Consider the following 25,303-nt stretch of genomic DNA (forward strand, 5'->3'; position numbering starts at 1 on the left):
TGTGTGTGTGTGTGTGTGTGTGTGTGTGTGTGTCAGGCACGACGACACAGCTATGACAGAGAACAAGCGCCCAGCCAAAGAACGCCATTAGTTACAATATCCGCACCAACATACGGTAAGTATGTTACGGTATGTTACGGTAAGTATGTTAAATGACATCGATACAATGTACACAAACATAAAAGAAGGCACAGCTCAGCGACCTATGTTGCTGTCGAAGCATCCCAGTCTCTGAATGCGTGCGGTTCAAAGAAAATACGCACGCGAGGTGATTCAAAGGCGGACAAACAAAGCGAAGACCGAAGAAATGCTGCCCGGTCCTGACGGCACAAGCCGGTCACACGCGCCGCATCGACAGCAGCCCAGCGCTTACCAAATCACGGAGGAAGAGGAAATTGCGTTCCCTTCGTTTTCTAAATGCAAGTGATAAACACGAGGAGGAATGCGGACAATCCGGCTGAGACGGCGGCCATTCAGCGCTTTCTAAAAAGGCAAGCGCGACGCCGCCAGACACGGAAGGCGGCCGAAGGAATCGAACATTCCATTCGCCAGCAGGAGAAAAAAAAAAAAGAGTAACACTGTTCGTCTTTTTTTGCAGAGGGAACCCGAACGGACTGACACGGGGCTAAAGGCGCACGTCGGAAAAGCCGACGACGGTAACAGATCACCGCAAGATTAAATCAAAGCTGACGCGTACACGGGCAGATCTATCTCACAGCGCCCCCTATATATAAAGGAGCACAGAGACGGGGACTTGAGAAAAGAGAAACAAGTCCCGCCCGCATCTTCGCATCCATTTGAGTATCCTCTACTCTTGGCCTGCCGGTTCCTTCTCAGCCCGTTGGTCGCCACAGATCGAAGTGATAACGAATTTAGCGATTACACGAGACAAGTATCTCGCCTTCTGTCAAGTGCGAGCATTTGGAGATTCTTGGCAGCGGGAAAACATACAAGTACGCTTAGCAGACGGATTGCGATCTACCCATCTTTCATTAAACCTTTGGGACCTAACGCCATCCAGTGTCGTGAAAGGTACAGACGCGAAATTGGCATCAGTCATTCGGCGAGTCTTGCTCATAGGGTGTCTTTCTCCGTAACGCACGGGATTCGTATAATCGTCTGTTGTACAGATGGGTGAGCAGACGACGCTGTGAAACGCGTAAGAACTGCACCAGAATAATGTAACGATTCTATCTCTATTTTTCCTTTTCTCTCTTCTTGACCAGCCTGAGCGCGACACTCCGCGCATATGCTTTAATAAAACTCGGATCGGCCGGGTATATGACCGCTTGACAGGAAAGGGATGGAATCGAGCGGAAGGAATTCTTACCTTATACCCACCCTTTCTTGCTAACATCGGGGAATGTGTTACTTTACCAAACCTGTACTTGAATTGCTCGTGTGCAAGCAATGTATGAATGAATAATGTCGAAATACGGTACCCGTTTCCGGTGTACACAAGATTTCCGTTACGACCGATTATAGAAGCTTAACGTCCTATGGTAAACGTAATACGGGCTGGGAGACATGCCGCACTGGAGTGCTCCAAATTAATTTTCCCTCAACTCGGGTTCCTTGAAAACGGTCGGTTTCTACATTCCGCCACCGTCGTAAAACGCCCCGCTATGTATGGTCTGGAACTCCCAGACCCCGTGATTAGCAGGAGAGTACCGCAGACACTGGGCCACTCTGGCGTGCGCAGTGTCATACGCATAGTGCGTGAGGGCGCATGTCTGTGAGTTTGTTCTCTGGACAACAATCGAAGGACAAAAAAAAAAAGCGTTACCGTTCGCTTTGGGTCGAATAAGAAGCCTAAAACTCTACAATGATTTCATACGTTTCAACGGCTTCAATGCCTGTTCATCTTCCATCGAAGAATGGCATTCGCAGGTCACAGCGAAAGGCATCGTAACGCGGGCGTCTCATCGCGAAACCCAAAAGGGGCATCCAAGAAATAAAAAACATAAAAAAAAGAAAGATGCAACACCAGAAAGGAATGTAACGGCGAAGGAGGCGCCGCTGCGAAGGCCGAAAAACGCGACCTGAATATAGGAAAGCATTCGGAAAGCCGTTGCGCTCAAGGGCGAAAAGGGAAAAAAAATTCTCTCTTGCTTCTTTACAGGAAGGAATGTATGTCGGCGCAGCGATAAGAACGTTCCCCAATCTCCCCAATTCTTACTTTCTTCCTCTCGAAGCTCGAAGAAAGCACCGACGAAAGCAAGAGAGCAGGGAGATCACCGTCGGACGCATATAGGGCCTCCATCTTGCCCCCTTATCCGCGCGTCGGATAAGGACCTTACATTCTTTGTCAATATACTCCGACGTCTGTTCCGCGCCCAAACACCAACTCCGAAGAGCTCCTAGCGTGAAGGGAGACACCCGCGCCCTGAACCGCTCGATTCCATTGTATCTTTCGCCATTAGAAAGCGTCTCACACTTGCCCATCGGTCTCGGCGAACCTTTGCCTCGGAAAGCAGATAGCGCACCATTTGTTGCCACCTTACCAAAGCCGCACACGATTCTAAAGGCTGTCGGGTAGGCGTCAGCCAATCAGAAAAGCGAGTGCACCAATTCCCAGTGGCCTTCGGCACGGCGCCCAACCACACCCGCGTTCTCTGTTATTTGTGAAAGACAAGAATAAGCACAGCGCGCTCTCTCTTCCTGTATAATAAGGTTACGGTATGCTTTGATGCGTTTTGTCAATAAAATTAAATTGAATTGAAAGTGCCTTTCGAGCGCAGGAAACTGTACGGTCATAGACGGTTGGCCTGACCTGCGCATGTCCACTGAAAGTACCAGCAACAGACCTCACAGTGTAAACAGAGCTGCACAGTCCTATATTCGGCACATATTCATAAGTACGCGGGCCTGCACGCCGCGCAGTGAGGCGATCGACTCCGCAGGCAGGCCACTTGAACACTTTTGCTGCCGCGGCGCGTCACAGAAGTCGCGAAATGCGGCAGCGTCACCTTCGGATCGATTCCGAGCGGCAGAAATCGAAGCTGACGCCATAGCCCTTTCGGCGCAAGCAGACGACAGCAAAGTGGGCGCGAAGATGTAGCCCGGGGACACTGAACGGCTTCTTCCTTCGAGCATCGACTCCACGCGAAAAGGTCGGCTGCCAGTTATGCGCTTTGATCGATCGTTTGTTCTTCGCTGGCGCGAACAACCGACGAAAAAAAAAAAAAAGGGGGGGGGGGGGGGGGGTCAGTGAAGACAATGAGACAGGCCAGGGCATTCGACGGCCGGCCCGGCATGGTGGTCATCGCACTTTAATGACGAGCTCGTTTTCCGCGGATAGCCTTGACCACGCCCTTTCATTGCTTACGAGTAATTTTATTCGTTCCTTGCGCGCTCTCTTATTCACCGAGTGTCCTTGTAAGCGCACGACTCCAAAATGGCAAGAAAATGGCGGTGACATCTGCGGCGGAGCGCACACTGAACGGAATGTTTGTAGACGCGATGGCCATTAAAACTTGGCACAGGGCCAATGGTCACATGACCAAGTCCGCAACGTTCCAGACTGAGTCGTTTTGACTTTGTTTCTGGATTCCCGGAGCAGATAAAAACCGAGTAGCAGAATCTCGAAAGCGAAGGAGACATGGGCGCATCGACCGTGGAGAGGACAAAAAGTAGCTGGCCCATTGCCAAAGGTCGCGGTGATGCAGACTTTGTGGCTATAACTATGGCCAATGGTCACCCCCCTCTCTTCGTGTATTATGGCAGTGAGCGATCCAGAGCTATAAAAGAGAAGTGTGGAAGCAATCACGGCGCCGTAGAACTGCGCGAACCACCCACGAAAACCAGCGCCCTTGATTAGATTGGACTCCTTCTGCGATGGCTGAAAAGACGCGATTCTTTTCATTCAAGCCGTTTCTTGACTAGTTTCACTCAGCGTACTCACGAGCAAGGACGGAAGCAGGGCAATCTCGACAGCACGTCGCAATGTCCCTTCTAACTAACACGTTCTTTCGCAGCCGCTTTTCCGAGACTGGCTCTCGCGAAAACGGGCTTACAGCTACCAGAAGTGGTCGCTGCCGCAGTTGTAGCAAACATCGACGTGCAGGACTTGTTCCCAAACGGACGTGTAGTTGAGCCTAAGCCCGTAGTGAGATGATTGAAGGCGCTTTCTACCTAATAACACGAACGAGTCGGCTGCCCACAAAGGCATGCCGTGTTTCACAGTGCGAGATAGACATGATTCCCGTTCAAAGAACGGTTCACTCGAAATGACTCCATCGCATGAAGAAAGTATAGACAGGTGAACGAGTTGCGGAGCAGGCGTCACCGCTCATGACAAGAAGTCTACAGGAATAGCAGGGGGGGACACTTGGAAAACAGACGACCTATCCATTTCGTATCCAAGGACGCAATCTCATTCAGGTAGCAGAGCATGACCTTTACCCCGATTGTAAATAAGACACAAGCTTCGACTGCAGCATACGGAAGCCACAGGCATAGATGATTACTCTAGAGAGCAGTTTCTGAGAAGACTGCAAGTAAACATCAAAATCACAAAACAAACAAAAACAGATTTCAATAATATTTCGTTAGAACCGCCGTTATGAAGCGCCGAAAATCCGGCTTTGGTTCGTCGCTGTCTCCGAATGAACCAAAAACAACTACACCCTCGCGGTCGCTCAATGGCTGTGGTGTCATGCTGCAGGACACGAGGTCTTTGCGTTCCATTCTAGGACGCAGAGGTCGCATTTCGATGGGCGTGGCGTGGAAGCAAGAAGGCTCGTGTTTACGTTTCGATGCACGCTGAAGAACCCCAGATGACCTACAATAGACCGCAGCCCTCCACTGCGCCATTTCTCTTGGTGAATGCGTTGCTTTGAGAACTTTAACCCGACACTTTCCGAAACAACCCGAGCTAAGAGTGGTTGGATAGCGACTTCCTGCACTGAATAGAGACACTCAGTTGTAATAGACGGCAAAGCGATTATTTCAAAACTCCATGGGCATTCAGTACTCTATTCGCAGTGGCTAGTAGCAGGCGAGAACAAGTCAGGCTGACCTCTCTGCCTATCTGTAATATATATATATATATATATATATATATATATATATATATATATATATATATATATCCTGTTTTTAACTTTGTGCCACAATTGGTATGCCAAAGCCGCGAGGACATCGTAAAACATTTGCGTGATTTTTCCCATATCCTCGTTTTCCTCGCGCAGGGGGAAAAAAAATTTTTTTTTTTTTTTGATGCAGTAATTTTTTTCACCCCCTTCCGAAGTCAACGCGACGCGGACTGTTGTTTTGTTCACAGACACTTAACTATATAGCGCAGAGCAAACGCTGTCAAACTTCATGAGATCACAGGAATCTGTAGCGCGGGTAATTGAACTTTTCTATTTTTGTCGTCTTACGGCTTACAAAACTGCCGTTCGCGCAGACTGACTTTTTCCTGATATTCCAACAGCGGATTAATCCGCCAACATAACCTAATGCTTCGTTTTAGTGTCCCAATTCGTACCCGTTGCCTTCGTAACTAGCAGAAAGACGCGTAGGTTTCACTGGTTGCGGGGAACGTCGGACTAAGGCCGTTACGAAAGAGAGCACGGCTGGTTTCTCGGGAACGTCCGTATTAGGCGTTACGTAAGAGAAGGGACTCGCACGGAGAAAACGTCTGATGCGCTATATATATATATATATATATATATATGTGTGTGTGGTGTGTGTGTGTGTGTGTGTGTGTGTGTGTGTGTGTGTGTGTGTGTGTGTGTGTGTGTGTGTGTGTGTGTGTGTGTGTGTGTGTGTGTGTGTGTGTGTGTGTGTGTGTGTGTGTGTGTGTGTGTGTGTGTGTGTGTGTGTGTGTGTGTGTGTGTGTGTGTGTGTGTGTGTGTGTGTGTGTGTGTGTGTGTGTGTGTGTGTGTGTGTGTGTGTGTGTGTGTGTGTGTGTGTGTGTGTGTGTGTGTGTGTGTGTGTGTGTGTGTGGTGTGTGTGTGTGTGTGTGTGTGTGTGTGTGTGTGTGTGTGTGTGTGTGTGTGTGTGTGTGTGTGTGTGTGTGTGTGTGTGTGTGTGTGTGTGTGTGTGTGTGTGTGTGTGTGTGTGTGTGTGTGTGTGTGTGTGTGTGTGTGTGTGTGTGTGTGTGTGTGTGTGTGTGTGTGTGTGTGTGTGTGTGTGTGTGTGTGTGTGTGTGTGTGTGTGTGTGTGTGTGTGTGTGTGTGTGTGTGTGTGTGTGTGTGTGTGTGTGTGTGTGTGTGTGTGTGTGGCGAAGTGTGTTTGACGCTTGACGCATCTCCCTCGGTTAGTCTTGACAGGAACGCGTTCTCCAAATCTCAGGTGCACGCACCGAATAATCCGCGACGAAGACCCCCCCTATACGAGATATCCCCTCAAATTAAAGATGCGTCGAAGGAACGGTCCGCCCGCGGGTAAGAGAAAACAGCAAAAACAGTCTCGTTTATTTCGTTAGGACCTTCGAGCTGCAAGACAAAGAGGTGGCGCTTACGCAATCCTTTACGAAACAACGCGATTAGCTAAGCGGCAATTATACCCCGTTAAAGGCTAAAAACATCGTCGGCCGTTTCTCTAACGAAAATGGATGACACAGGAGCGCGCACTAAATGTGAGGATGGCGCGTTTACTTTTGTTGTGATTTCAATGGTTCCAAGATATTTCTTTTTTTTTTTCTGGTTTCCAAGACCGCATGCGCCGACAGTTTCTCTGCACAGTATATGCACCATTCAACGCAAACTTGAGCAATAAAATAAAAACCCCAAAAAGCCAGCATTGGTCCGTACGCCGAGTGTGCCAAGACGTACACGCGAATATAATCTGCGCACTTGAACAAAGCGAGCTACCAACGACACGAATAGCAAATGTGCTCGAACGTTTTTCCCATAGTTGATCACCTCTCGCTTTTTTCCGGATGATGATCACGTCCGATTACACTCTACCGCATTCGAAGCGTCGATCACGGCCCTCGATCCCACAAGATAGGAGAGGCATCCGCCTGCAGTGTTACACGTCATCAGCTTCCCCTATAGCCCTACATCGCCGACTCCCAAGCACCCCAAAAATAAATTATCGGACTTTACGTGCCAAACCCACGATCTGATTATGAGGCACGCCGTAGTGGGAGACTCCGGAAATTTGGACCACCTGTGGTTCTTTAACGTGCACCAAAATCTAAGTACACGGGTGTTTTCGCATTTCGCCCGCCTTGAAATGCGGCCGCCGTGGCAGGGATTCGTTCCCGCGACCTCGTGCTCAGCAGCCCAACACCATAGCCACTGAGCAACCACGGCGGGTCCCAAGCGCCCCAGCTCTTCTCGCAATACTCAAAGCATGACCGTTGGACAAAACGAAATAGTAAGATTCCCCATGCTCTTTAAACACTCACTTACAAGCGAGATAAGGATAACGATGCATTCCCGACAATCCTACATATTCTCTCAAAGCGCTTCCTCGTAGCTTGTCAACGCCACCCTACACTGTCAAAACATTTTCGTGAGAAAAAGATAAGTATGGCAATTGTTGTAACATATATTTTTTATTCTTTTCTGTTAGCTTATTTCGTTTTTCTGTGATTTCACCGGAATAATCTGTTTACTGTCTTTCTGTAGTTTTACAAAAGAAAGCTGTTAGGTAGTTTATTCCAATAAGGGAATAACATTGACTACCCCACAATACTGCAGCTTTCATGCAGTAGGAATGAGTCACACACTGGGACGTGGTTGCAAAAAATCAAACATGTACAGATAAGCACGCTACGCATACATACGAGATGTGACCACTGACAAAACATCTGGCACCAAAACATCCGGCTCTCGGCGACATACCCAAGTTATATATGGATAAATAGTCATAATGTGAGCGGCATGACTCGCCCAGATTGCAGCTGTATCTCATTCACAAACTAAGACTAACTGGCTCGCGCATACGAGGTCTACCTGCCTGTACTTGGAGTGGCTGGTTGACACAAATATAAACTGAGGATAGTAAGCAGACGAACAAATCTCACTTCGCTCACAGTTATGATGACAAATTTTTCACTTTAACGTGCGGGAACCAATTCTGTTAAAATCAAGGAAAATTATTTATTTGACCATTAACAGAAAAATGTCATATTTTAAAGAAAATAACTCCGTTTCTTCCATTGAAATATTTTTTTCTATAGTAAAAATAGAAATTTTCCGTTCTCTTTTTTTTTCATATTTAAATTTTACAATGTAGCTCGACGGAAATAATCCCCTTCCCCCACCGTTTCGCACCTACAGGCAATCGTTTTATTTACGTTTGCTCCATTTTCGACTAACAAGATTTGTCGGGACGAGCTCTAAACACAGTTACGAGATCAACACAAACATGCATCACGACTGCAACAAAAGAGAATTAAGAAAGAGACAATCGGACGGCTTCGTCGAGTAGTGAAAATTATGCATAACACGGCACATTTACGAGAAGTGCCGGCGCTTAGGCAATCAGTAAGAGGACGGGAACGGGACGACGATGATTACAGCGATGGACGATTATGTCGCCCATGAAGACGATCGACGTTCCTCCTGGACGAAGAAAGTTTACCTAATCATTTGACAACATAATCCACCAACACGAAGAAACGGCGCAAACAACCGCGCCGTAACGTGTAAGACGACAATCGATCTCCGCGCAGGATCGTTATTGGCTGACGTGAGCAGCACTTGTCGAACAACAACACCACTTTTCGGCGAAGCAAAGGCGCAGCGCCCTTCAACCAGCGTGCCTCTGCTGGACCTTCTTTTCAGCCACAGTATAACGACGGCCACTCGGACAATGGAGGCAAGAGAAGTGAAAGCCCATCCGAATGGAAACGACGTCCCACAGCCAAGCGTCGTTTGCCCGCCATTGTCGTCATCCAGCAAACACTCGGATTACCAGTTGCTTGCCACGCATCGTGAAGCAATCGGCGACTGCGTCGCAGTACTTTATGGACAGGGTCGTTTGGAGGAGCGCCTTGGGAAGGAGCCCTGCGCCTTTTTTACTTAGACCCCAGAGCTTTCGGTCAGAGCACAACGATACGACTGTCGGTCGCATTATGCCCTCTCGCTGCTCCATTTGTTTCTGGTCGCAAAGCGGGAAATATTAAAAGAAAAAAGTCACAAAGAGCACGCGCGACACGGTCTGGCGTAGCCCGAAGATTCGCAGTTTGCTGGATGTTTCGAAACGAAGTTCGAGCGTAAGAGGGCGTAAATAACGCCTTCTATGTTTCAGTTTAGTCTTTGCCTGGGTGTTTTAACTACACTGAATGATTACACGAATGAGCACTGCGTCAACTTTACGCAGGGTATTAACATCTCGGTCATTTCATGGGCCATATTTCACTAAACCGTGAACTGTGTTACATACTTCTCCAATCTACCTAGGTCACTCTTACACCTCTCTTGCTTATTTGATTTGTACTTACAACAGTAGGGAAAAAAATCGGCGAGGGGGAGCTTGTGAGAAGACAGCAGAGATACGAAAGGAAGCGTGGACAAACATTCATCCTCTACCATTGTCTTGTATGTTATGTGTTCTATCTTGCAACAGTACGTATAATGCATTTGTAGTATCCTATACACGGGAGAGGCCTTCGTCCTGCAGTGGACATAAATATAGGCCGACGACGATGATGATGATGATGATGATGATGATGATGATGATGATGATGATGATGATGATGATGATGATGATGATGATACTCGCTGAATGGCACTCGATATCTGTCGGTGGACGGCTGCGTTGACACTGCGACTAAAACTGCACAACGCAACGCTGCTTGCTGCGTAAAGTACTCTCCTTACCTTAAAGCAGGCGAATTTCGTGATTTCGTTAATGTTCCGCTTCGTGAACCACCACCGAAGGCAGACAGTCGGAAATAAACAAAACAATAAGAAGAAAAATAAGAAGAACAGCGCGTCCATACAACCATTGCGCCACGACCAAGATGTGCACGCGCCCCTCTTTTTCCAGATTGCTGCTAGTGCACAAGTGCGCGCACTTACGAATAAATCGCCAGAGCGAACACACTTGCCACACCGCTTACGATGCGAAAGCTTTGCATTTCGCGAACAAACGCACAGCGTCCACAACGTTCTAAACGAACGCAAAAATAGCAACATTTTCCGTGTCCTTAGACGCTATAAAGCTTCGAAATTGGTGCTTCCATTAAGTATGAAAGCACCGGAGGCTGCTTGCACGTCTGTGGATTGCTATGGAAACGGCCAGCACATCCAACTAAGAGTGGTTTCTGCATACGGATGCCGCTGAATGCAAAATGGAGCAACTTGAAAACAAAACAGTTCGGAAGCTGATGAACTGGTCAGTCGAAAGCCGAACTAGCGCAGAGAACCTCCGTCATGTTGCCCGCGGGAACTTCTTCTATCTTTTTGTTATTTTTGGTTTTATGTATGCTCGTTTATAGCGAAATCCTGTTACGGGCTCACTCCCCTAGTCATTCAGATGCCCGCTGGTGTCTGTCGCTCGGATCCTAGAGTGCTTTGCCAGAAATATATATATATATATATATATATATATATATATATATATATATAGTAAAATTCGAACTCCGGACGCACAGATTACTGGCCGAGTGTTCTACCTCTCACCCAGTCCGCCTGTTTATTTCATTTTTAATCTCCGCCGACGCTGCAACAACATGGACTTGCTCTGCCTGACCTCTTGAGCACTCATTAAAAATGATTGGCCGACGCCACGCTCTGCAGCTTATTCATAAATCAGCGTCGAGGTGAACGAATATAAACGAAGCCAGTGGAAATGACGCTGAAGGCAGAATGGGAAACAGAAGAAAGACAAGACTCCTGTCGGTCTTTTCCTTCTCCACAACCGTGGCGCGCCACCTACGCAAACGACTGGGACTGTGGTCTTACCAAAGTTTTCTTCTCGAAAGGAGATTGCTCGCACGCACCGGCGAATGTTTACTCCAACCGACACAGCGCACGAAACATAGTGCGACACTTACTGCGCATATTATTGCGCCAGCTATCTCATCACCACCTGCGAAAGTGCCACTTTTTCAACGCTCTATCCCTAGCTGCACTGGACGTCAACGACCAAGAACGAGAAAATAAGGGCGGTGGGAAACACCACAATCGCGCATGTGTTCTCGTCGTCATGTGCACATTTCCACTGTCAGCGATAACATAGCGCAATACACAGTACGCTGCGGGGGGTAAAATACACTGCCTTTCTTTTCGCATTGTTGGTCGTTGCCGTCCAGTGCGGGCCTTCACTTCCGCAGCTTTTCACGCAGCGTTCAACGTAGCAATCGGCGCCGCATTAAAGGAGGCGCTAAGCAGCTTTTCAGCTTGAGGCATCACGATCGATTAAAAACAGGGCGGAGCAGGCAGAAATGTTTCATTAGCGACTTTTACTATGACTCGCTCGCAAAAGCGAAGAAATGGTGAAGTGCCCGCGCCGCCATAAAGCTACTGTGTGCTTGAATCTAAAGAGAAAGAGGACAACAGAAAGGTGTTGGTTGAGGAGACTGAATTTATAACTTAACACAATGTGACGATTCGAGAAAGCTTACGATAAAGCCATGAAATATTTTTTCACGCGATAAAAAGGGTCAGCGACGTTCAGTCATGAAAGGAGCCATCCCGGAGAGTTGTTACTCAAGTGGCTGGGTCCGGGTTATAAAGTTGTCGCGAAGGATAAACAAAAAACTGCCCCACCTCACGAACACTCACAGTAAAGACGAGCTTAGCCGGAAGAAAAATTTCCTACAGCCAGTAAAGAAAAAAAAAAAGAGCACTGAACAAGAACAACAGCAGCGAAGAACTGGGCCTCGCCAAGGCAGTTATTGATGAACTAATGCAGCGTGCAATATCCGGCGCGCACGATGTTTGGACAACGACGAAAGCAAGAAAACAGCATGCGGGCTAATCGATGACGGACAGGGCGTATCGATTGCATCGAACGTCACGTGAGAGCCGCTTCGCCGTTCCGGCCTGCTGCCCTTCAAGCTGCATCAAAAGAAGGAGCACGTCTCAATGAACAAGTGGGCTCGCGGGCAGCCGTGGAGTGCGCGCACTCGAACGCGCACTTCGAGCGCAACTCTGGCGAGAATATCGAAAGAAATAAAACGAGCATTTACATTGCTCTTTTTTCCTTCGCTCACCCGGCAGAATCGGTTCGATACATGACGCGGGCCATGTGTTATATACGAGGCATTCTTGGTGCGAGAACCGAATACCCTGACGGCATCACATCCAGCTGAGGGGGCGCACCGCTGCGGCGTTCCTTCTACTTTCAGTAGGAGAAACGCGTTTCGACTGACTACGATAAATGGGACAAGTGCGGGGGCACTGTAATTTGGGAGACCGAAAAGCTGCCACGACGTGTCTAACAAAACAACTCACTGCGGATGCTGTATACGCAGATATGCGCGCGCCACGCAGGCACATGAATGCTCGCAACAAAGATGTCTTCATCTCGCGTCTCCCACGGTACACGAAGACAACATAGGAGAACCCTTGACGTTCTGAGTGAAAGAAATTCCGAATAAATTCGGGGAGATAAGTGCAATTTCAAGGGCCTGCACGTAACCCACAGCGGAAAGCTGTTATGCCGCGGGCTGCAGTGATGCCACGTTTGGTGAATGAACTTTGCCCGAATGTGGCGATTTATTTGCCGATACGACTTGGCTACGCATTTCATAGGCATCTATGTATGAAACTTCGCTTCACTGAAACCATTGAAACTGACGAAAAACTCGCGGTTCATCGACGGTGAGATCTTGTACGTAGGCACTTTCAGTCGAGGCTCATTGGTGCACCTTGGTGTGAACCACAACGGGTCCACGTGAGAAATTGCTGCGTTTAGCATTTGTACAACGTCGACGTCGCCATGCACAATACACGCACGGGACACGAAATGGCAATGAGCAGTCTGACGAATGACTATAGGCGGCTGATTAGTGCAACATTTGTGGCGTCGAACGCACTAAATATGGATGTAGTAAACAAAGAGCAAAAACAAACGTTCTTGCAAGATTTACGCATTCTAGGTCGCTATAAGGTAAAATGATTCCAAACTGTTTTGATTCCAATTTCTGCAATCAGCCTCCACGATTGCTCAAAACATTTTCGGGCCGCTTCCAACTTCGCCTGTCTGTCACGCGACGTCACGAAAACCGCGATAGCTCCCCATCTGATATAACGTGTACACACTGATTACGCATGATTAAACCACAGAAAAGAAAAATAATCGTTCCTGATTCGACGCCTTTTCACCATTAGCCTTTGCTATTGGTCCAATGGTTTCTGGCTACGCCCACTTCGCCTGTCTGTCACGCAAGCTCGCAAAACCGCAAAAATTCACCACGTCAAAGTGACGTGTACGCGAAAAAAAAAATGCATTAATATGCCCGAACAATACTGAAAATTTTTTCTGAATAGCCACAGACTGCCCCGTTCCGAAAGGAATAGAAGATGGCTGCCCGCCGATCGCTCAGTACCTCACTACTCGCACCTGCCGGTGAGCATGTATTTAGTTGCGCATGATAAACCGTTTTGCGTGGCAGTAAAACGTTATCGAGCCCTTTGGGCATGCATACGACATCGCTCTGCCAACTCTTCCTTGCTGAGGATCCGTTTTAGCCGCATTCTTATCCTTCCCTTGCACGCCGCCGCGATTCTCGACCAGCCACCGCAAGCTAAGTAAGCCGAAGCGGACCAATCGGAGAAGCCGGCACCACCCTCTTCATGCGGTTATCTATTTTCAGCTGTGCTGGCTCGGCCCCATCGAAACCCTCGCCACTACAGCGTTCTCCTCGTCTCTTGCCAGCCAATCAGATAAGAAAAACCGCTGAGTGTAGACAATTTTAATGGTTTTGAAAGCGAACAAAGGTGACCTCCTATAAACGAGGAGAGTGTTTGATTGAGTTGTTCAGACAACGCTGCGGGTCACCGCTCGATGCTTGCGTCGGTGGTTACCTACATTTGACGTCAGGAGTTTGGAATCAAATGACGTTATAGCGCCCCTAGTTAAGACCTCGGAGATGTTTTCACCGAACGTGAGAACGACACTCCACACAAAGCGCAAGCGTATGCAGAACCGAAGTTAGCAACAAAAGGTTTCAGAAGGTAAAAACACACCTTGCCCAATAAGGGAAATGCTGAAAGAAATCCTCAGCTGCTGCAAACTTGATAGCGTACCAGTCCATGTGTCGCGGTAGTGTAGGAGGCAGACATCACATCACGCACGTCTCAAAGAGCTGATAGTTGGAGTTTTTCCGATGAGCGCGCCCCGCAACATATCGAGTGTGTAGCATTGCATGCACGATACGTTATAGTCATTGTGTGCACCTGTATACATACGTATGTATACCACAGTTGTACGTTTACCTACGGGTGGAAAACTTTCTTTCAACTCGGTGGCGCGAGAACGAGCGCCCTTTGTTTCGGCGGCGAAAGTCCAACCACCGACCACGGAAACGGGCGAGAGTGCCAAAGAAACCTACTCGCATTAAAAGCAGGTGGACACAAAACAATGGGTGTAACAGGCCGGAAGAGCCAATTAACACGGCCGCAAGAGAGAGAGAGAGAGAGAGTTTTCCGCAAAGCTCTGCGAACCGAAACGAAGAAGAAACCGAAAAAAGGAACGTTGCCCGGGGGTAGTTTGAGCTGCCTTCTTGGAGATTTTGCAGCGATACACTACACACCACGAGAGGAAAAGAGCATTGCTTTTCCTCGAGTGTGCGTGCTCTTTTCGCACAGGCTCGTAATTCTGCGCCGCAATTTTTTCCCGAGAAGAATGAGGCAACACGAAAGGAAACGAGAGAGTACGGCTTGCTAGTCCGGAAGTGTGTATCCGAAGACCGCAGCAGCTCTTCTAGCCCGTCTACACTAAACGCCGAACACCGGCACCGATGCGCGAAAACCTACATTCCCGGCAGAGCATTCCGGTTGGGTGGGAAAACAGCCCGCACAGCGTTACCTCGCGTGGTTCCTCCCTTGGCTGCCTCGACCGGGCAAGAACATGGAAGGCGCTGACTAAACACTCGCCTTCTGATAGCGCGAGTACGCAGGCTGCTCGCAACAAAAGGACCATAGGTGCAGAAGCAGCGAACATTGTACGCAACCAGAACCTTCTCCTCGCTTGATTATCACTGGCACCTTGCATTCGCCGAAAGAAAGAGAGAAATAAAAGCGGCCAGAGAGAGTCTTCGAAGCATGTGAAACTCATCTACTTTAGCAAACATTCGCCGCCGCTCAACGCACTGCAGTTGTGCTCGTTATCTTTTTATCTGACATTTGCTAAGTGCAGCGGGTCTAGAGAGGCTGCGCGGCGTGGGTTTCTCCTTTCCTTGCAGCGAGCCGACGACGAGGACAAACGAGCGAAAACAACAAAAATAAAACAACAATAAAAGAAATGAAAGCTGGATCGCCCATTTTCGTCTCTGGTCTCGCGATCCTTCCTTAGCGAGGAAAAAAAAAAAAAAAAAAGCGGAAACAAAGATGGCACGAACAGTCCATACAAGAAGGAACCCTAAGGACGGATGGAAGGCTCCACCAGGGAGCGCTCGCGTGGGAAGAAGAAAAACTCAAGGAAGGAAAAGCGAGATTTCCGGAAGCTGGAAATCCTAGATGCGCATCCATCTTGGGAGACGTCTCCCTCGGCCGACTCCAGCGTATATACCCGTTCGCTCCCTGCTTTCCTTTCGCCATCGGCTTCGGCAAGCTGAAACTCGCCTTTCGCGTCACACGTCCGGCGATGGGGAGATGGCGTGGACTCGACACGTTCGCAGACAGAGCGTTACGGACCGACTCTGCCGGGTGAACGGTCGCGTATTCCTTAAGGCTTCCGAGAGCCGTCCTGACCCTGCAATCGCAGTCTAAACTTCCGCAAGACGAGGTCGAACGGCTCGACCTCACCAGGCCGAATATTCGGTCAGCTTCGGCGAGCCGCCATGATGGTTTCACTAACGGCGATACGGAATGAGTGGAGCTTTCGATGCCGCAGCACTTCCCAAGTATAGCAAACACTTCGGCCGACGAATGCGGCCACTTGTTGATTCATAATTTCAAAACAGGATCCGACGTTTATAACCTTTTTCTTCTTCACTTAGGTTTGAGCAGACGCTAAATCAAAACGTGTCCTTCACCTCGTGGTGGCCGCACGATAAGCTACGAACCCCCCCCCCCCCCCCCCCCCCCCCCAAAAAAAAAAACAAGAAAAAAAAAACGGAAATGCAAAGGTGTCGTCCAGGCTTTCGCGCGCCACCGCCGCGATCGGATTGGATGCGGCGATGCGAGCAAGGCATTAGAACGGGCGCACATGCCGAACAACGCAGAACATCAAAGACAATTTGCCCATACGTGCTCACAGCAAACCAGAGAAACGCAGAAAAATAAAATAAAATACAGCTGACGTCAGAGACTCCTCCGGCTCTAAACTATGCCCTGCATCGTGGTTACGCGCCTTGGGTGCTATTCTGCAGAGTTCGGTGTCGTGGTTTCGACTCCTGCTCAAATTCGAAGGTGGGCTGAATACAAAAACGGGCGTATTTTTAAGTTAATCTGTCCTCCTTTTTTAGCTAAACAGAAATACATCGGGTTAACATCATTGCCTTTCTATGCATCCTGTCACCCTGAGCTTTATTGAAAGTCAGACAAGATGCAACTGGAGCAGAAAGCGCAAATCAAACGCGATCAATTAGGTTAACAGCGCGAAACTCCGCTGAATAATTCCAGCATATCGAAATTTCGTATACATGTAAAAGGGGAACGCAATCAGGATTTGTGCGACACATTAAGCGTACGTAATACATAGATCGCTGTCGCTGAAAGCATCATCATATGTTCTCTCCGCAAAGCGAACGGAAGTAACAAAATGAGAAGCATCATACCAACGCATACTGCGCTTTGCGGATTCCGCAATATGTCAGCCATATAACAGGCACCGGAAGTGTTCTTTGTTATTTTTCTTGGGTTGGAGCCTCTACGAAGACGAACAAGTTTCAGTCTCCATTAAATCTTTGTTAAATATTTTTTATTGTATTTCACGTATGGGCATGCATCCCGCGGCGAAGACAATGCAGATGCCTTACCCTCGCCTTTTTTTTTTCTTTTTTTTTCGCTTTTCCCACGGCGATATTTTCTTTCTCGTCTTCCTCGAGCCCACCTTTCTTTTTTTTTTTTTCATCCCTACAGCAGTTTATTCCTCCTTTTCCTCAAAGCCCCCGGATCGCTCGACCAAAACTCCTCGGGGAGACGTTTTGAAAAACCGCCGGCTCATCAGTATATGGCCGAAACGCGACGCAGAGTGCAGACTCAGTGGCGGGGAGCGGACGGAATTAAAGTGAAATCTAAAGAAGATAAATAAACGAAACCGTGGAGGAATAAGAAAGCAAGAAAAGAAAAAGAAAAGCTCCCGCATCCCGCCGGTGCACACGCGCACAAAAACGCGTACACTTGCGAGTTAGGCAAGCTGCGGGGGCGCGGGAATATGAAATGCAACGAACGGTGTAAGCCCACGGTATATGCGCATACGGTATACGGCCCAGGCTTCCGTGATGCACTGAAATAAATCCTCGGCAGTAATTACACAGCACGTTCAGCGCTGGAGGGCGAGTGACACAGACGAGATCGCGAGAGGAGCGAAGCAATACTAAAAAGGAGAGGCAAAAAGCGCGCCCACCGGGAGGCCATTCGGGGAGGCATGACGTATGCGAGTTCGCTACACTATTGCAGGAGCGGGTGGGACTCGGGGGCTATGCGCGGTGCGCGATGCTGCACCGACGAAGACGACGCAAAAGAAGAAAAAGAAAGCGCACCAACGATAGCACATTTCGAAACCATTACCGTTCCTCACTCCTATATACACACTGGCGAAGCGAACAACACGCTAATGCGAGCACGGCATTCGCTCTCCGACGAGCAATATGGGTAGTACGCGACGGTTCTGCGGGATTTCTCCAATATGCATACGGCTGATTAAAAATTGCCATCGCCTTCCGTTCTCAATCGCCGACGCAGCCCGGGCGAAGAGACGTACGGCTACGGGGGCGGAAGATGCGAAAGGTAAGCGTTATTATTATGCGCCCGTGTGTCCTCTCGAAAAAAAAAAAAAAAAAAAAAAGGTGCACCGCTCGGCACGCGTGCGCCCAATTTCCGGAACTCTATCCAGTCGCTTGTGGAGGCTCACGCGAAGAAATAGTGCGAGGCAGTCTATCGGCTCTCTGTAAACATTTTAGAAAACAAAAGAAAATGTTGGTTATGACCTATGGGCTAATTTAGCGCGACCCATATACTGTATATACTCGTGCACGAGCCCCAGTCCCACTTTGAAGGTCGAGAACTTACACAAAATTCTACGAACATGGTACCAGCCCCAATGCATGCAACCGCACAACGACCATCTTTGGGAGTGTGCCAATGAGGCAGTAAGCTTCGGCAACGAAGGGAGCGACATCGAGAGCGGAAGCGAAGTCGGCCCCTAGCAATCCGTTATCTAAGCGCGAGTAAGATTTACGATGCGACTCGATGGTGCGTGATTGGGTTTGCGATTACTGGTTATTTATAGGCGACCTTATAGGTTAGGTTACGTCGCATGTTTCACTGTCCCTAGACACAATCTATCCGCAATTATGCCTGTACGCGTGTAAACACACGATAGCAGCTTATCGAGGAAGCCACCACGGACGCCTGCAGGTTTCAGTCTACACCGACGGTGGTAAGTATCTGCAAGTGCCGCTGAGATAATCAACAGGAATCACGCAAGATGCTCGCGCAAGCGGCTGCTAGGCAGTCCAAAACCGTGCATGCGTATACGGCATCACGAAACATTCTATACGCAAAAGCTTGTAAAACAAAAGGCTAAAGTCCACAGGCTGACGCTGTCAAAAGAGAGTGTGTGTATTTGACTTATGCCCATAGAACATCTATTTAATAGTATTGACTACAGTATAAAGCCTATAGGCAATATGCAGAAATATGTGTCGATTAGCTGCAGACACCATGGGCACGAAGCGCCTTACAAGCACTGGACGCCCTGCATCCAGTGAACATCGTGGATCTCCATTTGACACCATTTCGAACAGAAGTCAAGACATGTTTATTTTCCTTCATCAAAGGGAAGGAACAGCGATAAAAAAAAGCTGCTCAGTGCAGCAGCTTGACGGGGAGGCTGCCCCCAAGGTTTGACAGCATTGTACACGCGAATGTTAACTACAACAAGTAAGTGAGAAGTAAGAAGTTTATCGATGTACCAGTAGAAAGCTAGAGACATCATGTCACGCATTTAATTCCTTACGACCGGTCGTTTTCAAATAGAGGCTTCCAAAGTAAGCTATCAAGTTGCATTACACTATCTCGCTACGAATCCATCAACTGTTCAACATACGGAGAACACAGACGTGACCATTTATACCTGCGCATACCATTTTTATGCTCCATCAACTTTGTGACGTGCGGAGAGCACAGTAAAGTGTTCGTTTATATCTGCACGGAACCTCACGTATGTTCCCCACGCGGTGCAGCCCCATGCCAAGAACCAATAGCTCAAGCTCTGCAAACGAGCTTTACACACCTCACTGACCAGCTGTGGTGTCGATGGGCACGAAGCGGAACCCTCAGACGTCTTCCTTTCGCTCTTTTATTCGTTAATACAGGGCAGCAAACCGGACGCTGGTCTGGTTGACTTCCCTGCATTTGTTTTTTCTCTTCACTCTCTCTTCCTCTCTCGCTCTCCACTGATATACTCGTGTATAGCTTGCAGAAATTAATTTTGTAAGGTGGCGTTTACAAAAGATCACCCTGACAGTCTAAAAAAAAAAAAAAAAGAAACATCTGTAAACCTATCATTGACATTCTACACGCCCCCAATGTTTGTCGAATTTTGCCTCTGGAGATCTTTCCGCAGGTCGCTCGCATAGAAATATGTGCACCTGAAAAGCGCAAAGAAAATACTTGATAACTCTCGTCTGAGAAATGTCTGTGGGCTTTACATGCGCTTACTTCCGCCTGCATCCGCCTCCATGGACTACAAGTACCACCTATATAGGCGGCCATATAAGACAGAAGTTCACAGTAAGATCAAGTGATCATCAACAGTGAGGCCAACGTTCCGACAAGTGCCGTGTCGAAACGTTGGCTCCAGCGACATTTATTGTTCGACTATACTGTTGGTCATCTCTAGGCAGGATATGCAGTCCGCAAAGTGTCTCGGAACAAGGATATCCCGAGCAGGCTTCGGTGCGTCTTTATTGAAACGCGTATCGCAGGAAATGACGATCCAGCATACGAAGCAATCTCGCGATCCCCAACGCACCGAAGAGCGACGAGCTTTCGGACGCCTTGGGTGGGCTCTGCGTGACATGAAGCGGTATTGCAGACACAAGGAAAGTGTCGTGTCTTCTCCTCGCTTTTTTTTAAACAAACGTACTGATTGATCCGAAGCCATAGAAGCTCGATCCCCCGCACGCTTCTAGCACATAATACGGTCAAACGTAGCAAGTACGAAGGTTGAGAAACAAGTTTTGAAATACGGACCAAGCGTCATGCACGGTCTCGTGACGTCATGACACCAAACAAAATTTTTCGACGTCATTCTAGAAAAAGGAATAAACGTATGATAGTGTTACTCATTAAAAAAATCACCGACGATATTACGATACTCCATAATGCGAAATTTGAGCGCAGCTCTATAAGTGTTTTCATTTCGCGATATATTGGCCGGCGCGGACAATCTGTCTCGTGTGGCACGTTGCAAACGGGGCGAAGTGTGGCGCGACGGCCTCTCTAATAGGGAGATCGCGAGAGGAAGCGCGTGGGTGACGCGTGGGCGCGATTCACAGCACCCGCCGCAGACAGACCTCCGCTCATGCAGCGCTTTGTTTCCATACAGACGACGCGCGCTACTCTGGCGCCATTTCGTATAGCTCGCCGCAGGAACGGGCGCCTAAGAGCTGCGCTCTAAAAATAATTATTAGATAAGCTAGAGTGCTGCGCGCGTATCTTAGGCAGTGCTTTCTCGTGGAAGCCGCAGCGGAGCAGAGCGAGCCGGTGCATGGTAACGCCATGACGCATGCGCCTCCTCAGACACGAAATTCATTCGTCAATACAGGTCGCTCTACACTTATCAGTATTTTTTTTCTGAGGTTTAGAGCGTTTTGGGCCTGCATTTGAAGGGGCGGGGGGGGGCAAATGCCATGTCAGTACTCGTGTTAGTGATACTTGCTTGTCGAACATTTCGTGCAGGGCCTCGGTGATAATGCACGGGATTCTCTGGTGCCTGCCTACAGAGCACCAAGCTATAGACGCTCCTGTGGCTTGAGAAAGCCATTGTAGCGCATTGAAGACAGGACACGACGAAGATCAGAAGAACGACGGGCACTACACTCACATATGATAGCGCGCCTGTACACGGCCAACATGTACACAGGCAGCAAGTAGGCGACCACCGAGCTGCTGCACAGTTTTACTGAGACATCGTTGTTTCGAGAGGCTGACAGTCGCCGCGCTGAGCTGGAGGACACGCCAATAAGCCGCCGGTAACGAATTGAAATCCAGAAACGCCGCATTCTGAAACCGCCGTCGTTTCGACGAGACCGCCAATATGCGAGCGGGAGCGGCTGATTAAAAAGCGCTGCAATTTTTCTTTTTCTTGTACCACGACGTTCGGGTAGAACTGCGGTATCTGGCATATACGGACACAGGAGTTCGACGTCCACGACCGATGAGCACGGCGCTTTGTATTTTTCTCCTTTATTTTTTTTTATGTTTCTCGAACACGTGAGTATTGCACGAATGAATAAATCTTTATCATCAGAAAAGACTGGCCCGTGACTTTTAAGTGGGGAGCAGGGTTCTTTTCCCATGGAGGAAGGATAAAGATAGGAGGGAGCCTATCGCAACGCGGTTGACGCCGACAGTGGTGGCCCAACACGTGGTGAAAACGTCAGAGCACGGAGGATACGTCAGAGCGCGCGGTCGGTTTTAGTATTCCCGGTAGATTTTTTTTTTCGATACCTATTCGAAACCATTCGAAACTGTTAAAATAAACAAAAACAAAATGAAGGGGAAAAAACAAAACAAGGAAAAACTTTTTCCTTCCTGCATATGCGCGAGCAGCTGCCGGCCGAGCGCGCACCGAATAAAAACTAACGGTAACCAAACGTTTCGGCAAATCTCGATTCTCCGTGATCTCGACGCAAGAGGTCACGTGTTGGGCCACCACTGCTGGCTACACGAAGCGTTCGCTTGCCAAGGCTGACTGCGTGACGAAAAGCTCCCTCCTATATTTTTCCTTCCTCCATGTCTTTTCCTCCCTGAGCAGCGAAGCACGTGAAACTGCCATTTTCTGCGGGTCTACACCGAAGACTTTTACACCCTTTGGTGCTTATCTTGTTGACCAAAGCCGATAGTCATTAATCTTGCTTGCACTTACTTTATTTAACGCCCTGCGCTCACTACTTCCCTGTCAGGAACGCTGGGTAACGTACGCCTGCACGCGCACACCGTGCTTGACCTGAAAATGCTGCGAGCACAGCGTTATAAAAAGGAAATGCAAAAAAGTTAGACGATTATCGTCAAAGGGGCAGATAAGCACCGAAGAAGGCAATACTTATTTGAGCGAGCCCGCGAAAGAAGTTTCAGCAATATGTATCGAGTCATGCAGTCCATCGAAACTATGCGGTAATCAAGCTGTTTCCGCTTAGCTCCACCCGCCCCTCACGTATCACCTCCTGTAGCTTCTACGTAAGGAAATGAAACCGGAGAGTCGAAACTAGAGGCGGACGCAGAGTGCTATACGGGCGAAGCACGGACACTTCTCACGCTGTCATCTACGCACCGGCAAGCAGAATTCGCCATCGCGCACCGGAAACGGAAAGTCGGAAACGAAGCAAGGCGACCAGCCACAAAGCACGGCAGTCTGTCATAAGTGTCATCCCGTCGATAGATGCCACCGTACCACCTCCCCTCCGCTCTTCTTTCTCCTCACGCCCGAGCAATAAAGGCGTCATTGCACCTCAAGTTAAAAAGTCGCAGGGACCCGACAACGAGCCTGACCAAGAAAGATTAATGGCTCGGCTTCCTTCTACTTGCTCTAGGTTGTTTCGCTCTTGTTTTTTTTCTCGCCCGACTACCTCGCTATTTCTCTGACGAAGCTCTCCGAGATGCAGCAAACGGGAAGACATTTTCATGATCGGATTATACTTGACGTTTTTCTTCCGTAGAAGCGGGGAGTAAGTTTTATTTCGTTACACATGTGACGGTACAAGAAGTGGGAGCCCGCGCACTCCAACCAGGGACGAACACTCGAGTACGAACAGAAAACTTCAGGCAAATTACAGGCAATTACATCTAAATGTCCCTTCGATAGGTGACAGAAAGGCACGATGCTTTAGCGGTGTATACGGACGCCTTGCCCACGGTTTTGTACTCGTACCCGAAGTGCAAAAGAACGACAAGAAGCACATGTTTGGCCTCCATGCGACCAACTACAGCAGCACGGCTTCGACCTCTACAAGCGTGAAGGTCTGATCTGAACAAGGAACATCGCAGAAACTGAAAATAAGAACAGGCAACACGCGCTGCATGTCGCCCGACCAGTGCACGCCTGCTCATCGGTTTCCTCGCACCATCCCGTTTCAGCGACGTTCCAGTTCAAACGCTTCGAGCTAATCAACACCGCAGAAGTACACAGCAGACGACGGTTGCGCGGTGTTTCGGATGGGTCGCATGCACATATCGACGACGAGGCGTTTCTCACCGCAGGAAACCGGTGCTGCAGTCCCCTGGCAGCAGCCGCCGCCGCGGCCGATCCGGGCGGCGAGCCGAGCAGGAGCAGGCAGGGTAGCTCCGGCGGCGGCGGCGCGGCGGGTCCCAGCGGGGTGGGCGCCGCCGCAGCCACCACGCCCGGCGGGGGAGGCGGCGGCGGCGGTGGGGGCGGGGGAGGCCCGGCGGCGGCAGCCGGTGGGCCCGCGCCCGCGGGACCACCCAGCAGTCTCGTCTGGTGCGGAGACAGGTGGTGGTGGTGCGGGTGGTGGTGGTGCAGCGGCGTCACGTACGGGGGGGCGTCCGTGCCCGCGGCCGCGGCGGCCAGCACTTCCAGCAGCTGCGGAGGGGGAGGCGGCGGAGCGGCGGCCGGTGGCGCCCACCACTTGTCCAAGGCGAGCGCGACGGCGGCGCAGGGGTCCTCCTTGAGGTCGCCGACGACCGCCGGATTGGGGTGAGCGTAGACGGGAGGCGCTGCCGCGGAGGAGGCGCACGACGACGTCACAAGCGGAGCAGCGGCGGCCGAGGAAGTCGTCGTCTCGGAGGGGGACGACGCCTTGTGCGCCGCGGCGGGTCCCCTACGGCGGCGCCGCTGTCTCCTCGGCTTCTTCCTCCTGCAGGCCGCCAACGAAGCGTGCCGCCGGCGACGCGCGGCCACCGGCTGCTCCTCAACGGCGGCCGCGACCGGCCGTATCGCGATGTCTCAGCGGTGCTGGCAGCACGGGGACCACATGCGCTCGCGCGCGCTTACAACTCAGGCGACGCCTCTTCTCCTCGCTTCGGGCGCAGAGCACATGGAACTTACTTCACAAGGTGAGGCCGCTAGGTTACCAGACACCGCGGGGCAGACTTTTCCAGGATCAAAGGCCCACGCTGCCTTCTGCGTCTCGACCAGATGCGCAAGCTGCCACAGCACTATCTTCGCTCAATGTCTCCAAGTGTGTAGATGTCAACTATCTGCGCCGACCAGCGAAAACTCCTTCGACGTTGGCAAGCCTTCCGATGTAAGCCTTTCGGGAAGCCTGAGCAGCCTTCCGAGCGACGAAAATGAACCAACTCGCTCGTTTTCAATTAAGCAGATACTATCACGGTTACAACATCGTCGATTGGTTCAAGAGATGCCAGCGCGACAGCTGATCCCGACAGAAACTATGGGTAAGAAATGGTAAGAAATATATCGTGAATATTACTCGCGATCAAAATCGACCCGAAAAATAGATCTGGGCACTTCTCAAGTTTACAGCAAATGACAGAAGGAGAGCATCACGCATAAAAACCTGTGTATATATGATGAGATCTATTCCGAGCTCCTTTTCTTTTTCTCTAAGATCGATTCGTTATATATCTGTGCTTTGCAAACAACTTGGTAAATGGAAAAAGTTCTCGATATGTGCTGGGAGAGACGAACTGCTAATGAGGAATTATTCCAGTCTGCACAGATTGTTCCGAAAAAAAAAATGAGGTAACGTACTGTTTCTGTCCTGAGAGGATGTTGGGAACAAGAATGCTTTCTATAGATGGGGTTCTTCCTGATGTCTACGCATACAGTGAGAAGTGTTCGAGGCACTAAACAAATC

At 49.5% G+C, this 25,303-nt stretch overlaps 1 protein-coding gene across 1 annotated transcript in view; it reads right to left on the bottom strand.

Moving 5' to 3' along the window:
* The window catches only part of LOC119453983 (protein alan shepard-like), a 261,137-nt gene extending 236,147 nt beyond the window's left edge, over positions 1-24,990 (bottom strand). The window contains exons 1-2 of the mRNA XM_049667198.1: positions 24,978-24,990; positions 23,722-24,428 (exon numbers count right to left, since the gene is read on the bottom strand). Of these exons, the coding sequence (XP_049523155.1) occupies positions 23,722-24,428; positions 24,978-24,990 (720 nt within the window). The remainder of the gene's footprint in view (positions 1-23,721; positions 24,429-24,977) is intronic.
* Between the last annotated feature and the right edge of the window lie 313 nt (positions 24,991-25,303).

The sequence above is a fragment of the Dermacentor silvarum genome, chromosome 5 (assembly GCF_013339745.2).
Source record: "Dermacentor silvarum isolate Dsil-2018 chromosome 5, BIME_Dsil_1.4, whole genome shotgun sequence".
Lineage (NCBI taxonomy): Eukaryota > Metazoa > Arthropoda > Arachnida > Ixodida > Ixodidae > Dermacentor > Dermacentor silvarum.